This window comes from Dendropsophus ebraccatus, chromosome 6 (assembly GCF_027789765.1).
Source record: "Dendropsophus ebraccatus isolate aDenEbr1 chromosome 6, aDenEbr1.pat, whole genome shotgun sequence".
In the NCBI taxonomy this organism is placed as follows: domain Eukaryota; kingdom Metazoa; phylum Chordata; class Amphibia; order Anura; family Hylidae; genus Dendropsophus; species Dendropsophus ebraccatus.
In genome coordinates this window covers 41,808,635-41,824,914 of record NC_091459.1, presented here as the reverse complement: position 1 = coordinate 41,824,914, position 16,280 = coordinate 41,808,635, and the positions used below count along the sequence as shown (strand labels likewise).

The 16,280-nt window shown below is 44.1% G+C and overlaps 1 protein-coding gene across 1 annotated transcript; it reads right to left on the bottom strand.

Annotated features, from left to right (window-relative positions):
• Positions 1 to 3,126: 3,126 nt before the first annotated feature.
• RWDD1 (RWD domain containing 1) lies at positions 3,127 to 13,069 on the bottom strand. The gene is made up of 7 exons (XM_069973648.1): positions 12,848 to 13,069; positions 11,055 to 11,120; positions 8,593 to 8,723; positions 6,782 to 6,925; positions 5,081 to 5,213; positions 4,347 to 4,409; positions 3,127 to 3,405 (listed from the first exon to the last, which is right to left on the bottom strand). Exons 1-7 carry the CDS (start codon positions 12,918 to 12,920, stop codon positions 3,296 to 3,298), a joined length of 720 nt encoding a protein of 239 aa, XP_069829749.1. The 5' UTR covers positions 12,921 to 13,069; the 3' UTR covers positions 3,127 to 3,295.
• Positions 13,070 to 16,280: the final 3,211 nt, after the last annotated feature.

Here is a 16,280-nt window from a genome sequence, read left to right as displayed (position 1 = left end):
TGTAACTTTGCTTTATTTTCTGCAAACCACCTAAATGTTTAACAAAATTCCTAGTAGGGCTGGGCGATATGGCCAAAAAATAAAATCTCGATTTTTTTTTTTTTTTTTAAATTTTGGGCGATTCTTGATTTACACTACCGTTCAAAAGTTTGGGGTCACCCAAACAACTTTGTATTTTCCATGAAAAGTCACACTTATTCACCACCATACATTGTGAAATGAATAGAAAATAGAGTCAAGACATTGACAAGGTTAAAAATAATGATTTGTATTTGAAATAACATTGTTTTTACATCAAACTTTGCTTTCGTCAAAGAATCCACCTTTTGCAGCAATTCCAGCATTGCACACCTTCGGCATTCTATGTGTTAATCTGTTGAGGTAAGCTGAAGAAATTGCACCCCACGCTTCTAGAAGCAGCTCCCACAAGTTGGATTGGTTGGATGGGCACTTCTGGCGTACCATACGGTCAAGCTGCTCCCACAACAGCTCAATGGGGTTCAGATCTGGTGACTGCGCTGGCCACTCCATTACCGATAGAATACCAGATGCCTGCTTCTGCTGTAAATAGTTCTTGCACAATTTGGAGGTGTGTTTAGGGTCATTGTCCTGTTGTAGGATGAAATTGGCTCCAATCAAGCGCTGTCCACTGGGTATGGCATGACGTTGCAAAATTGAGTGATAGCCTTCCTTATTCAGAATCCCTTTTACCCTGTACAAATCTCCCACCTTACCAGCACCAAAGCAACCCCAGACCATCACATTACCTCCACCATGCTTAACAGATGGCGTCAGGCATTCTTCCAGCATCTTTTCATTTGTTCTGCGTCTCACAAACGTTCTTCTTTCTGATCCAAACACCTCAAACTTGGATTCATCCGTCCACAACACTTTTTTCCAGTCTTCCTCTGCCCAATGTCTGTGTTCTTTTGCCCATCTTAATCTTTTATTGGCCAGTCTCAGATATGGCTTTTTCTTTGCCACTCTGCCCTGAAGCCCAAAATCCCGCAGCCGCCTCTTCACTGTAGATGGTGACACTGGTGTTTTGCGGGTACTATTTAATGAAGATGCCAGTTGGGGACCTGTGAGGCGTCTGTTTCTCAAACTAGAGACTCTAATGTGCTTATCTTCTTGCTTAGTTGTGCAACGCGGCCTCCCACTTCTTTTTCTACTCTGGTTAGAGCCTGTTTGTGCTGTCCTCTGAAGGGAGTAGTGCACACTGTTGTAGGAAATCTTCAATTTCTTAGCAATTTCTCGCATGGAATAGCCTTCATTTCTAAGCACAAGAATAGACTGTCGAGTTTCAGGTGAAAGTTCTCTTTTTCTGGCCATTTTGAGCGTTTAATTGACCCCACAATCCCCCAGAAACACAATCTGCTCAAAGGAAGGTCAGTTTTGTAGCTTCTGTAACGAGCTAGACTGTTTTCAGATGTGTGAACATGATTGCACAAGGGTTTTCTAATCATCCATTAGCCTTCTGAGCCAATGAGCAAACACATTGTACCATTAGAACACTGGAGTGATCGTTGCTGGAAATGAGCCTTTATACACCTATGTAGATATTGCACCAAAAACCAGACATTTGCAGCTAGAATAGTCATTTACCACATTAGCAATGTATAGAGTATTTCTTTTAAGTTAGGACTAGTTTAAAGTTATCTTCATTGAAAAGTACTGTGCTTTTCCTTCAAAAATAAGGACATCTTTCTCCTTGCAGTGTCAGATACTATTTTAATAACGTTTGAGACAACTGTATAGCTTCCCACTGTAACAGTGCTCCCCCTGTGCCCTCAGTATAGTATAGGAGTATAGTATAGGAGATCTTCTTTGAGCCTCCATATAGGTAGAGTGTAGTAGTGGAGGTTTAGTGGATAAGGGTTGTAGTAGTACAGGTATAGATGAGGGGTGTAGTAGTAGTACAGGTAGAGATGAAGGGTGTAGTAGTAGTACAGGTACTGATGAGGGGTGTAGTAGTAGATGTATAGAAGAGGGGAGTACTAGTAGTACAGGTAGGGATGAGGAAAGGCTGTGGGTGACTGGGGCACACAGGGGGTAGGAGGGCACATACCCAGTATTCCCCTCCTCCTGTCACCCCGGGCACACACGTTATCCTCCTGACAGCACACGGAGGTCCCTCGTCTCTTAAGGAAGAGGAGGCCGCAGGGACAACAGAGTTTGGGAGACTAGGGCAGAGGAGATAGCGAGGTTGCGGTTACTGGAGCTGTACAGTAGGATTGATCCAGCTGTACAGCTCCAGTAACTGCAGCGACACTTATCACCTCTGCCCCAGTCTCCCGAACTCAGTTGTCCCTGCGGCCTCCTCCTCCGCCTTAAGAGACCGGGGAACCACATGTGCTGTCAGGTGGGGAGCTCGTCTGGCACCTCGCTACGCCGCACCCCCAGGCCCGTACCTCCGCCACGCTGCCAAAGATGAAGGCCTAGCTCTGCTGCAATCTAATTCCGGTGTCTCTTCTTTTAGTAATACTGGTCATAGAAACAATTGCTAACACTTAAATGTTTCTTTAAAGTGAACAGTGGCTTGTGGTCTAACCACATCAAAAGGTTGGTACTGCCATAAAGAAGTACCATGTAGTCGTCATACATGTTATGGTACATTTTTTTTTTACAAACTTACATGGCCCTGTAAGATAGAAAAATTAAAGTGCTTTAGCTTTTAGAAGGGAAGGGGGGGGGGGAGGGGAACAAAAATCCAAAATTAAAAATTGTTGCGGTCAAATGGGTCATTTTGGGCTGGGTTAAGAGGTTAAAGACATGTCAAAACTTTTCATTGATCAGGGTCTGAGTGTCCAGACCCCCACCAATTTTCAGATAAAGATGGGCAGGATGCTCAACTAAGCTCGTTCCTGCCTATTCCCTCTTGCTGCAGGAGACAGTCTTCATTGAAGGCCTATGGAGAATGTCCCATGCGGTGAGACCAGGGAGTGGCTCAGACCAAGCGTGGCATTTGTCTATGCAAAATACAAAGCTACTTATAAACATTCGAGTTTGAATAATGTTGCCGAACCCAAACGTTTTGACAGGCCTTCCCAACACTACATTGCGGTATTTGTTTTATTCACTTTAAGGCAAAACAGAAATGAAAAAAAATAAAATAATTGCCAATGATCTGATTTTAAGTCACTTTATTCAGTGTGATCTTTAACGCGCTCAGAAGCAGAATCTCCTGATAATTAAAATATGACTTAAAAAAAATGAACAGCAGTGGATGTGCACTTAGTAGTCACAGATACTGTGACTTTTTCGGACTCTTGAAGAGCAATAACTGCAAGGGGGATCAGTCACTTTCCAGATCTATAGGATTGTAATCTAAATCATCTTCATCATCCAATTCTAAATCATCCAACTCTTGGAATAGAGATTCATCCACTTCAACGCTGTTACCAGCTGAAACGTAAAGAAAAAAAATTATGTTTTAACAACAAATAGCATAGCACACAGTGCAGGACATTTCTTTATGTATGTACGCCACCTAGTGGCGATACAAGGATATACAGCAGAACATTTTTAGCCTAATAAGTTGGCAGTTCCTGTCTTCAAATGCAAAGTTACAATACATTATTACTTTAGATTAATATTTTAATGCTCCATAACAATAGGTTTATTACCATAAATGTACACTTTGGTAGACAAAGTACAGCAACAACATTACAGAAGATGCTGCTAATCAACATAATCATAAACAGCTTCCTATTAAGCCATCTAACAGAACCTAATCGGTTCTGTCTCCAGCTATGGGATCATTATAATAATTATTATTTTAGGATTTGGTTTATTTAAAAAAAAAAAAAAAAAAAAACTGTTATAGAAGAATTTTTTTTTTTTTTTTTTTTCCATTTATTTATTTTTTTGCTTGTAAGGCTGTCTGTGTCATTATGGTTTTGGCACCATGGTGTGCTGGGGTTGGCAGAAGACACTGCCACCTTGACAATAACTAGCTGGGGTGGCAATGTTTCGTGCCAACGACAGCACCAGGTGGTGGATCACAATGCAGACCTGGCACTGTGAGAATAGAGGCTGCAGGAAGGTTTTTTCCCCCCTTAAAGTGTTTATCCAGGATTAAAAAACAAAATAGCTATACATTTTTTTTATGTATTTTTTTTCCTGCAATATATTATTGCATCCCACTAGAGTTATATCGTGTCTTGCAGAAAACTATTAGTTATTTTTTTTATTCGAATTTTTGTATTATTTTTTTTTTTTTAAACATCTCTGTTGAGCATTGAGCTTGATCGAGCACTATGCTTGACCAAGCATGCTTGCTCAGAACGAATGCCTAGCTATAGATGGAGCCGACATGGGCATAATTTGTAACATTTATATCTTACTTTCTTCCAGAAACTTGATGTCAGAAGTGTCCAGGTTATGATCTGTTTCAAATAGCTGCTTTCCTGTAAAATAAAAAACAAACACACAAACACATTTTTGATAAACAAAGTGTTATAAATAAGTAGTCTGTGAACAGAGTATATGTAGTCCTTAACTGATAAGACTTTAAAGGATTTATACTTAGGAAGTTGGAATCTATTAATAGTGTTATCGAAGGGTCCATGTACACAAAAAGATTATCTGACAAAGATTTGAAGCCAAAGCCACTCCTGGCTTTGGCTTCAAATCTTAGGCAGATAATCTTTCTGTGTAAATGGACCCTTAGGGATGGACTGTAGTTTCCTATTCCACTTTTTTCCAGGCACATCAAATGGCCATTGATTTCCCCACAGGCTTCAGGTTTTTCGTTTGTTTGCCCTAACCTGGTCTTGATCATGCCTGTGTCTAAGGGCTTATTTCTACATCCCGTATTACACAGATCCTATGGATGGGGAAACCCTGCAGTGTACTCTATCTCCACTCTGCATCATGTATCAATATGATGCCAGGAGAGGGGAAAGTGTTTAAATCTTCGCAGCACTGTAAAGACACAGCCATTCAGCAGTGTCATTACAGTGCAGCGAAGATTCAAACACTTTTCCTACTCTCTACATCATATTGATACATGATGCAGAGTGGGGAAAGTGTTATAAGAAATGGCAGTGTTACAAGAAATGCAAGTGACAAGACATACCAGTTAATTTACTTTTGCCCGATTGCTCCTCTTCCTTTTGCCTTTTTCTCCTCAGCTCTGCCATATCTGTATCAAATTTGGCTTTCCAATTGAGGAAGTTTTCGATTGTTACAGGAGTTCCATGGAAACGTTTCTAAGAGAATAGTTACAGAATAATAATCAGCTTTTGTATATAGTGTTATTTAAGAGACTCTGTTAGTAGGTTTATGCATCAGAAAAGGGTTTCAGCACTCACTATTTTAGTGCAATCAAGTGTAGTTTATTCACATTGCATCACATCACATTACAAGCATGGAGTTGTGTTTCAGCTACTCGCATTAATCAAATAGCAGATGATAAAGGCGAGCAGCCGAAACGCTGATTCCATTCTTGTAATGTGATGTGAATAAACTAGACTTGACTGCACTAAAAAGGTGAGTGTCGGGACCCCTTTCCAATACTTAGTCTCAAAGCGCTGCCTTTGCACACTGTATGCTGATCTGCCTATACCAGTGTTTCTTAACCTTTTCAAGTCAAGTACCCCCGTGTGATGAGATGCTTCAGCCGAGCACCCCCAAGGTACCCCAATTAGAAATGTTGCCTCAATAAAACCATGATCACACTGCCACCGTAGGCTCTGTATAAAGTCTCTGCCAGCAAATGATTCCCAAATCTGATCCCACCCCCATACGTATGTGACTGATCTGTAGGATCCAGTAATAATGTTCAATTAATAATGTCAAATTATGCTTTTCGTTGTCAGTAATAATGTCTCCATCCCTAATAATAATGCCCCCTTCCCAATAACAGACCCTGGATATTCCCCTACCTAGGTATGCTTCATGCAGACATATGTTCCCCACTGAAACTGAATATGCCTCTTGCAGACAGGTATGCCCCATTGAGCTGAATAATGATATATAAGTAGATATAGGAGCCCAGCTATCATGCTATCCCATTAAACGCAGCAGCCTCAGGACTGAGCTGGTATAGATTTTAACCATTGTAAATCAGTGATAAGATGAAAGCCATGTACCCCACCCCCCCTGCACATACGGTGAGTAGGGCGCACATTGGCAAAAGTATCTCAGATTTTTGTGCAAACTGGCTGGTACTGCTACTTTCTGCCAGGCTTGTGGTAGTACACTGGGAACACACACAAGGGTTGAAGAGGTTCACAAATATAAACCTTGTAACCTGTACTTACAGTGGGGGAGGGTTGGTCTTGCCTGAACTGGTTATGCAGATACATGGCACCTTGTAGGTAGACACATGTCCTCTCGCAGCTATATACCTCCTTCCTGTAGCCAAATAATATCTCCCCTTTGTAGGACCCCCGCAGTCAGGGTTACACAGCAGGCGCTGAAGTAGGAAGGACAAAGCCAGTGGGAGGAGCTAGGTGAGGGCAACCAATCAGTGATGCTCCTGAGGCCATGTGTCTGCTCTCCTTCTATTCCCTAGCAGCATCACCAAGCCCCGCCCCCCTGTACAGAACACTGCAGCTGGGGAAAAGAAGGAGGGTGGAGTCAAGAGCAGTGATGATTGGAGTCAGGACATTGCTGAATGATAGCAATGTCCCGGCATCAAAAGTTTTTTTTTTTTTTTTTTTTTGCACTTGCCAAGCACTTCACAACCTTTGCCGTGTACCCCCTGTGGTATACATACCGCAGGTTGAGAAACACTAGCTTATACTGTGTATTAGTAGTAGTTAGTATGACTTACTTTTTCTGCTTCTTCTGCCTCCTTTTCCTTCTTCAAATGTTCCTCTTCTCTCCTAGTTTTTATTTGGTCTACAATTTCATTCAGTTTTTCTTGGACAGCAGACACTAAGGTAAAAATCATCACCATTCCCAGGTTCTCCTGAGCCTAAAAGAATATTAATTCAAGGTAATTTATTTTGGTATATACAAGACAAGCTATGGATGCACAAATGCTGATCAGTTTGTAATTCAACGAAAGAACAGAATGTATCCTGGGAGGAAATAAAACAAATATCAGGAGTAGAGATTACAGCTGTAGGAGCAGTGCCGTAAACTCTATGAAACAACGTTCTCGAATGCATTTATTACCTTTTTAAGGTTATTAAAAGGGAAGCTATGGCAAAAAAAAAAAATCTTTAAATTCAAATGGAAAGTTCTATAGATTTGTAATTTTTAATTTAAATCTTAAGTCTTCCAGTACTTATCAGATGATGCATGTCCTGCAGAAGTGGTGTATTCTTTCCAGTCTGACACAGTGCTCTCTGCTGCCACCTCTGTCTGACAGGAACTGTCTAGAGCAGGAAAGGTTTTCTATGGGGATTTACTACTGCTCTACACCTTTCCTGTGGCAGCAGAGAGCACTGTGTCAGACAGGAAAGAATACATCAATTCCTGCAGGATATAAAGCAGCTGATAAGTACTGGAAGATTTGAGATTTTTAAAGAGAAGTAAATTACTAGTCTGTATAACTTTCTGACACCAGTTGATTTAAAGGACAACTCCGGCGGGACCCCCCCCCAAAAAAAAAAAAAAAAAAAAAAAAAAACACAGACACACAGACACCATACTCACCATCCCTCCGGTGACGATCGCCACTCCATTCGCCCGCCGTCCGCCTCACCGTCACCTGCCTCCGCCGTCCAGCGATGTCTCTTGCTTCCGGGTCCATGAGAGAGAAAAGGCTGCGAGTGCGCTTGCGCACCGGCAGCCTTTTCATTGGCTGGAGCGAATCACATGGCTTCCAGCAAGCTCAGCCAATCAGGGCTGAGCAAGCTGGAAGCCATGTGATGCGCTCCAGCCAATGAAAAGGCTGCTGGTGCGCATGTGCACCAGCAGCCTTTTCTCTCCCATTCACTCTCAATGAAGACGCCGAAGAGGAAGAAGACCCGGACCGCCCCCCAGCTCTGACGTCACCCGTCACCAGATGCCGCCCGGGAGAATAGGACCGTGACGACCGTAATAGGTAATGTATACATTCTTTAACTTCCGGGGTGGGGGAAGGGGGCCAGACCGGGTATGTAACCACATTACAAAGTTATATAACTTTGTAATGTGTGTTAAATAAGCCCAAAAAATTTTTCCCCGGAGTTGTTCTTTAAATACTTAGGGGGGATTTATTAAAGTAGTTCTAAATGTGTTTGTGTCTAGCTTATGCCTTTCCCAGTGCAATCGTCTCTTCTGTGCATGAACCGTCATAAATTTGGCACAACGGCATGAGACATTTCCCACAACTGACCAGCCTTTGCCGTTATTATGTAAGTGTGATCCGGAATGGAGTGGCTTTGCACTTTGTAAAAAAAAAAAAAAAAAGTCTAGTTGTTAAACATGCTGTAAGTTGTCTAGGCAGTGACAGCCCGCTCAGCCAATCACTGGCTGTGGTGCTGTCCTATCTCAGTCAGTCACTGGCTGTCACTGCATTTTGGATGTGGAGCCTGTTTGTTTGTTCTTCCCCAGGGCAGCAACATAATAAAAGTTTAAATTCCGCGGAATACCTCTTTAACACATCTTTATTTGAAATAGAAGAATGCTGCTGTAGAAACGTGGAGAACTTACCAACTCCTCTAATAAGGCCAAAACAACGGAAGCATCGCTATCTTCAAGGTTCTCCTGGGAAACTATTTCATAGAGAGGAGCTGCATCTGGATATGTCTCCACATAAGTAAACTTCAGAGTTACCGTGACATCTGTAAAACAAGGTATACTATAACATCATGGCCAGCTTGGCACACGAGATATAAAATTTTATCTGAGTAGATATCCAGCGTAAAGACTGACTACATGTAATCTTTACTGTCTCTCACATGACAATGGCTACCATGCCAGGGCTCCAGATACCGACTGGTCCTAAATGATGCCCACTATTATTTCAGCATGGAGACAAGCATACAGGGGATGAACGTGCACTCATACAGCAGGTGTGCTTACTTCCAGGATAATAAAGCCCATTACAGCGGGAAGCAACCTGCACACCTAGTCCCTCCAAAGATACAGTACACTGGAATACTGGTGTATTTACCAGGACAGATCCCATTAACTAGAGATCCCATCCCATCTACTCGAGAGCTTAAAGGGGTAGTGCAGTGTGAAGCATTATTTCACTAAATAACACACATTACAAAGTTATACAACATTGTAATGTGTGTTATTTAAGTGAATGCCCCCCTTCCCCATGTAACCCCCCCCCCCCCCCCCACTAGACCCGGAAATGTGTTGCTGTATACTTACGGAATCACTGTTGACCCCGGCCAACATCTTGGGACGATCAGGTCATCTTCAGGAGGCCAGCCGGACCGCTCCACCCTCGCTTATGCTGGCCCCCCTCCAGCGCGTCATCAGCTGCTCAGCCGCAATTGGCTGAGCATAACTATGAGGGAGGGCTGGAGCGGTCCGGCCGGCCTCCTGATGATGTCATGATCGTGCCAAGATGGCCGCCGGGGTAGACAGTGATTCTGTAAGCATACAGCAACAGATTTCTGGGTCTAGCATGGGAGGGGGGGGGGGGGGAGGGGGCCATTCACTTAAATAACACATATTACAATGTTGTATAACTTTGTAATGTGTGTTATTTAGTGAAATAATGCTTCACACCGCACTACCCCTTTAAGATGACTAAGGGCCAATGGAAGGAAGTAACGAGTCACAGCAGAACACAGAGTTTGTTTGCCATCTGTAACCACTGAGATACATAGGTGCAGTGGACACAAAATATCAGATTTATGTAAGACTTGTAAAGCAAAAGATACACCCACGCCACATCAAGATGGAAATCCAATAGTTGCAAGAATGAGCTTGTGATGCCTGTCATGTCACACTTAAAGGGAACCATTCACCCCGTGGCCCCCGGCAGAAACTGACATACAGTGACATAAAGGTCAATATACTTACCACATCGCTCCCGGTCCCGTCCCGGATCCCGTTGTTGACACGGAGAAATCGACGATTCTTCTTCTCGCGCCCATTATGGTAATGAGCGCCGAAGGGTCCGAAGTCCAGCCTCCTCCCCGCCTCAGACACTTGATTGACGCCGGGTCCTCTTCCTCCTCGTCTTCTTTCTTCTTGCCGAATCCCGCGCAGGCGCCGTGACAGTCGTTTTCGGCGCATGCGCAGTTCACAATTGAAGCCGCTCCGCAGCTTCACTGTTTACTGCGCGTGCGCCGATTGGCTCAAACACGTATACTGTTTACCGCGCAGAAGAGGTGATGAGACCATCGCAACGGCGTCTGCGCGGGAATTCGTCAGAAGACTGAAGACGTCAATCAAGTTCCAGAAGGCGAGGATGGGCGACGACGAGAAGAGGACCTCATGAATAAGTTGGACGCGTCCGTCGTTTCCTATGGACGTTGGACTCATCTCAGTTCATTACCATAATGGTCGGGAGAAGAAGAATCGCCAATTTCTCCGTGTCAACAACGGGATCCGGGACGGGACCGGGAGCGATGTGGTAAGTATATTGACCTTTATGTCACTGTGTGTCAGTTTCTGCCAGGGGCCACGGGATAAATGGTTCCCTTTAATAGTAATAACGCAATAAATCAACAAGACAGCGCGGACCTGGCTGATAATAGCAGCCGCTCCCCACGCTCAGCTCCTGAACTCCCCTCGCAGAGCCTCCGGACTTATTGGTGTACCAGTACATCATGGGTCTTTAATGGGTTAAAGCTTTAAAACATTGCTGCTGATTTATATATATATATATATATATATAAGCTTATGCTTACCTCTCCATGCTCCTCCGGTGTTCTATAGGTCTCTGATGTACCCCCAATTATCACAACCATCTCGGGAGTGACAGCTCGTTCAGCCAATCACTGAGTGAGACACTGAGACTGGACAGCACCACAGTCAGTGACTGGCTGAGCAGTTTGTCTTGGAAGTAGGTAGGTGCGATCTGTGGGGGACACCGGAGACCTTTGTGGTATCAAAACTTATAATAAAACAAAGAAAACTGGAACGTTTTGCATCTACAACTTCACAAGAAACGATACAAATACAAAATGTGCAAACTGTAAGCTTACTTTCTTCCTCCTCTCCGGCTTCTGATGACACAGTGATGGAGAAACTTTGCGGAGATGTAGAAAAGACTGCAAGAAAAGGAGAGAAAATGACAGAAAATTCCTATGTTGATAGCACAGTAACTGGAAGTGGCCAGAGGTCACTGATATCCCTACCACAATGACAGATTCAGGGCGGGTTCACTCCATTTCATGGATTCCATCGGTTTTATATTAAATGGTAACTATCACTACAGGCGCTGCCGGAGCAGCTGGGATTTTCTCTCATAATCCCAGGTTTGATGAAATGAACAGGACCTCTATTCTGATGTGATGGAGGTTGTGCGCATTTCCGTCACTGCTTGCTTCATTGTCATTGGGATCAGAACATCCGGATTATGAGAGAAATTCACCACTGATGCGGCGGCAGTGGCTGTAGTGACTGGTTAAATCCAGTTAAACTCCAATAAAGGGGTATTCCGTTCACACATTACTTCTCATATGTTGGTGCCCATGGTGAGACTAACAATTTCTTACACACTTCTCAATTTTTTAAAATTTCTAAAATAAAATCTTAATATTTTTTTTTGCCAAATATGATGGGTGTAGTAGTAGAGTAGTATAGGCTTGGTGGATGAGGGGTGTAATAATAGTACAGAAGACGAGGGGTCTAGTTGTAGATAGAGGGAGTAGTAGTAGCCATAGTAGTGGGAGTACTAGTATCTGGAGTGGGAGTAGTAGTGGCATTATGGGGGCACTCTTCTTTATGTTATGGGGTCTCCTCACTATGTTATGGGGGCCCTCTTCAGTAAGGTGGCAATTATATTATGGGGGAACTCTTCATGATGGGGGCTCCTCTCTATATTATGGTGTCTCTCTTCAGTATGGGGGCTACTATAATGGATTGGTTTATGCTGTGCCCCCTACAGGCCACAGACACACGGTGCTGTAACCTCAGCACTGCCCCTCACACCTGTCACCTGAGCCCTCCTCACTCATACCACACCATGGCAGCACTACTCCCAGCCTGACCCCCTTCCCCTACCTCTCACCATCTAACTGCGGACCGCCTCTCTCCCCGGCCTATCACGTTTCAGTGTCCGAACCCGGTGCCTCCTCCCCTTGGTGCCCCCTCACGGCTGTGGGCAGGCAACCCAGCAGGTGGCACTCTGACTTGCAGGAGGAGCAGCTTGCCACCCCAGGCCCTGTTTGAGCTGGAGTCAGCTAATAACCGCACGCCCAGAATCTGCACGCCAATGCCCCGCCAGAGCGCATACATTTTTTCTTTAAAAATCGAATTTACAATTTTCAAAGAAATTCAAATGAAATCTAAAATTCTAGGCAAATTAATTGAAATAATTTGATTAATGGCCCTCCCTTTCCTCTAAGATATCTAATATAAAAAAGTCCCTATCTGCAACTTTGTATTAACCCCCCCCCCCCCCCCCCCCCCCCCCCTAACATTACAAAGAAGCTACAAAGCTGCAGATAAAGCCTGCCAGGTACTTGTTTATATCAGCCATCTTGAAAGGGAGGGGAGAGGAGGAAGAGACAGACAGAAAAGCTCACACAGATTTTTGTGTCTTCAGCAGCAACTCAACTGAAAGAAGGAGACCGAATAGATGATAACAAGCCTCCCTCTTCTCCCTGCATGTCTTCAGGCACTGATGGTGGAGGGCAGCACTGGGAGCTGACAGATCAGCACGTCCTATGCTGCTGGATCACGCTCTGCATTCTAGAACTTTTTCTATATAACTCTATGGGCTGTATGTGCTTAGTGACCCGCCCGGCTCCATGACCTGCCCCGCAGCGCTCACCTGTGAACGAGTCAGCATAGATGGACTCCAGAGCCTCCAGCTCGTTGCGCTGTTCCTCGGCGTAGTCCGTCATGGCTATTGGTCCATGGAGGCGAGCGGCGGCAGGACGGGCAGTTACGGGGTCTCCGCCAGTGTGTAACGCTCAGCCGGCCACGCTCAGAGACTGATCGATAGCTCGGCACATCGATTGCTCATGCCTGGGCCCGTGCACTGTCCTGTTCACTATTTAGCTCCTGGGTGTAAGCTCACGACCCGGGAGATGACTCATTCACTTATACACACACCCTCATTCGGTCTGTATCCAGACCGGACCTTTATTTCATGGGTTATTTTGGCGTTACTGTAATCTTGACAGAGGTGATGGATTGATCTCCCAGGTTATCGATTGGCTGAGCCTGAAACGTCGCGGTATATGACGTCATAGACATGCGCTCCCTCAGCACAGACACGGGACGTGCATGCGTGTTTTGGCGATGATGTGCTCTGTGCTGTGTAGCGAGCTGTGCCAGCACCAGGAATGGCTGAGCCCTATAGCCAATACATAGAAAGCCATTGCTTAGCCTTCTAACCACAGAACATGACACGTTGAAAAAGCAGGCGTCTGCTACTGGCACAGCTACTTGTTTGCTGTATATTATTTTTTTATTATAACTTTAATAAAAAAAAATAAGAAAAAAAAAATAAATTAAAAAAAAAATATATATATATATATATATATATATATATATGTGGTGCCTTGGATTACGAGCATGATTCGTTCCAGGACCGCGCTTGTAATCCAAATCACTCTTAAACGAAAGCAAATTTTGCCATAAGAAATCATTGAAATTGGTTCCACACCCCAAAAAATATATTTTTTTTATTCTGAATAACATGTAAAACAAATGAAACAATAAGAAACGTCTGGATATGTGATATTATAAGTTACTGTACAGTATAGTAATAAGCATGTGGTGTATAATGTATAGTAACTGCATACACCTGAAGAAACAGCAGCAGTTTGTAGATACAGGATGGAACTGCAGATCCCCCATAATGCAGTAGCGTAGTACAACAGGCTAGAATAGAGAAGCAGGGCTGCTGTCAGAGGTCTGTGTGGTCACATGACAGCAATGGGGAAGGGGTGTGTGTCCAGCATGGACCAATCAGGAAGTTAGAATTAAAGTGCTGTGCAGGAGGACAGTGACAGAAACCTTATATACAGCAGTGTGTATAGCTGAGTGTAAATGCAGGCACATTATAGCAGCAGTGTGTATAGCTGAGTGTAAGTGCAGGCACATAGCAGCAGTGTGTATAGCTGAGTGTAAGTGCAGGCGCATTATAGCAGGAATGGAGGGGATGAGAGACTGCAGGAAGTGTAGATGAATGAGCAGGGCACATATATGCAGCACTCTCTGTCCGGGGAGAGAATTGTTACAGCTATGAAGAGATTACCTCCAAAGTCCTGTCCCCTGATGTAAGCCCCAGCCTGAGGTGGATCTGCTATGATTTGGAAGGTGAGGGAGACTTCCTAAGTCAGAGTACAGTGCTGTAGACCCCGCTATGCAGGCCATGCCCCTCCCCCACTCCCCTCCCCCACTCCCCTCCAACCCACTACAGGGAGCCCTTAAACCAAAGCAATGCTCTTAATCCAAGTTACAATTTTGAAAAACTGAGCTCTTCTTCCAAAACGCTTTTAATCCAAGTTACTCTTAAACCAAGGTACCACTGTGTATATATATATATATATAGACTGTTCACACTTGATGGAAAAATGAACGCACATACTTTTGAGAGTCCTTCAGTGAATATTTTTGTATACTATGGGGGAGATTTATCAAACTTGATGTAAGTAGAACGGGCTCAGCTGCCCCTAGCAACCAATCAGATTCCACTTTTCAGTCCTCACAGATTCTTTGGAAAATGAGAGGTGGAATCTGATTGGTTGCTAGGGGCAACTGAGCCAGTTTCACTTTACACCGTGTTTGATAAATCTCCCCCTTCATGTAGATATTACTGATGAGCATGCTCATGTCCAATCATTCCGCATTTGAATACCATTGGATGCAGCCCTACGGGTGTCTATGTCTGTGTTCATGTTTTCTTGGACTCAATAGGGCTGCATCTAGTTTCTTCACGCACCAGAGCCGAACCATTAGACTCGAGCATGGTCAAGTTGCGCTCATCTCTAGTAGCCTTTTTTTTTAACCTTTTCATTGTGTAGCAGCTTAAAGGGGTACTCTGGTGAAAATCTTTTTCTTTCAAATTCACTGGTTTCAGAAGGTTATATAGATTTGTACTTTACCTCTAATTAAAAATCTCCAGTCTTCCAGTATCTATTAGCTGCTGTATGTCCTGCCGGAAGTGGTGTATTCTTTCCTGTCTGACACAGTGCTCTCTGCTGCCACCTCTGTCCCTGACAGGAACTGTCCAGAGTAGGAAAGGTTTTCTATGGCAGTGCTTCTCAATTCCAGTCCTCAGGCCTCACCAAGAGGTCGTGTTTTGAGGATTTCTTTAGTATTTGACAGGTGATATAATTATACTCAGTGCATCAGGTGTTATCACAGCTGTTCTTTGTATGGGAAATCCTCAAAACATGACCTGTTGGTGAGGCCTGAGGACTGGATTTGAGAAGCACTGTTCTATGGGGATTTGCCACTGCTCTGGACAGTTCCTGACATGGACAGAGGTGGCAGCAGAGATCACTGTGTCAGACTGGAATGAATACACTACTTCCTGCAAGATATACAGCAGCTGATAAGTACTAGAGATTTTTAAATAGAAGTAAATTAAATTAATGAAAAATATTTTCGCCAGAGTACCCCTTTAAATGAGCAACACAGTCCCTCTGCTGCCACCAATGACTGTGTCAGGTACTGCAGGGCTTCTCAAGCTCTGGGCCCAGCATAGTTATCTATAACTCCTGCATGTAGAACTAGTAATGCTAGGCCTCTCTAAAGTCTGTTCTAATGTGTGTTAGCTAGAGAGGAGCTAACCTCATTCAGACAAACTCGAGTGTGTGATATTTGATTACCGGTGGCTGAAGAAGTTGGATGTAGTCCTAGGAAGTCCTGGAAAACTTGGATACAGCCTATAGCTTTATTCTGGCCTTTAGGCAGCCTTAGGGTTGCATCCAATGTCTTAAGCCACTGGTAATCAAATGCCGCACACTCGAGTTCATCTGAACCAGGATTGGATCCAGCCTCTCCGGAAAGCCTAGGAGGAGTGGCAGGGAGCGGAGCAGTGCTGGCAGGCCGGCAGCTTGATGAGTGGAGCGCAGATCAAACAAGCGCTTTGCTTTGTTTACAACTGCAATTCGCTCCTCTCTATGCTTAAAGTTATCCAATAGCCAAACTCTCAGAGGCTGCCTGGGTGCGGAGCCAGGATTCCAGGTGAAGGTAATACAGAGGGGTGTGGGGATCCAAGGCAGTAGCTGTACATCAGCGGAGAGTAT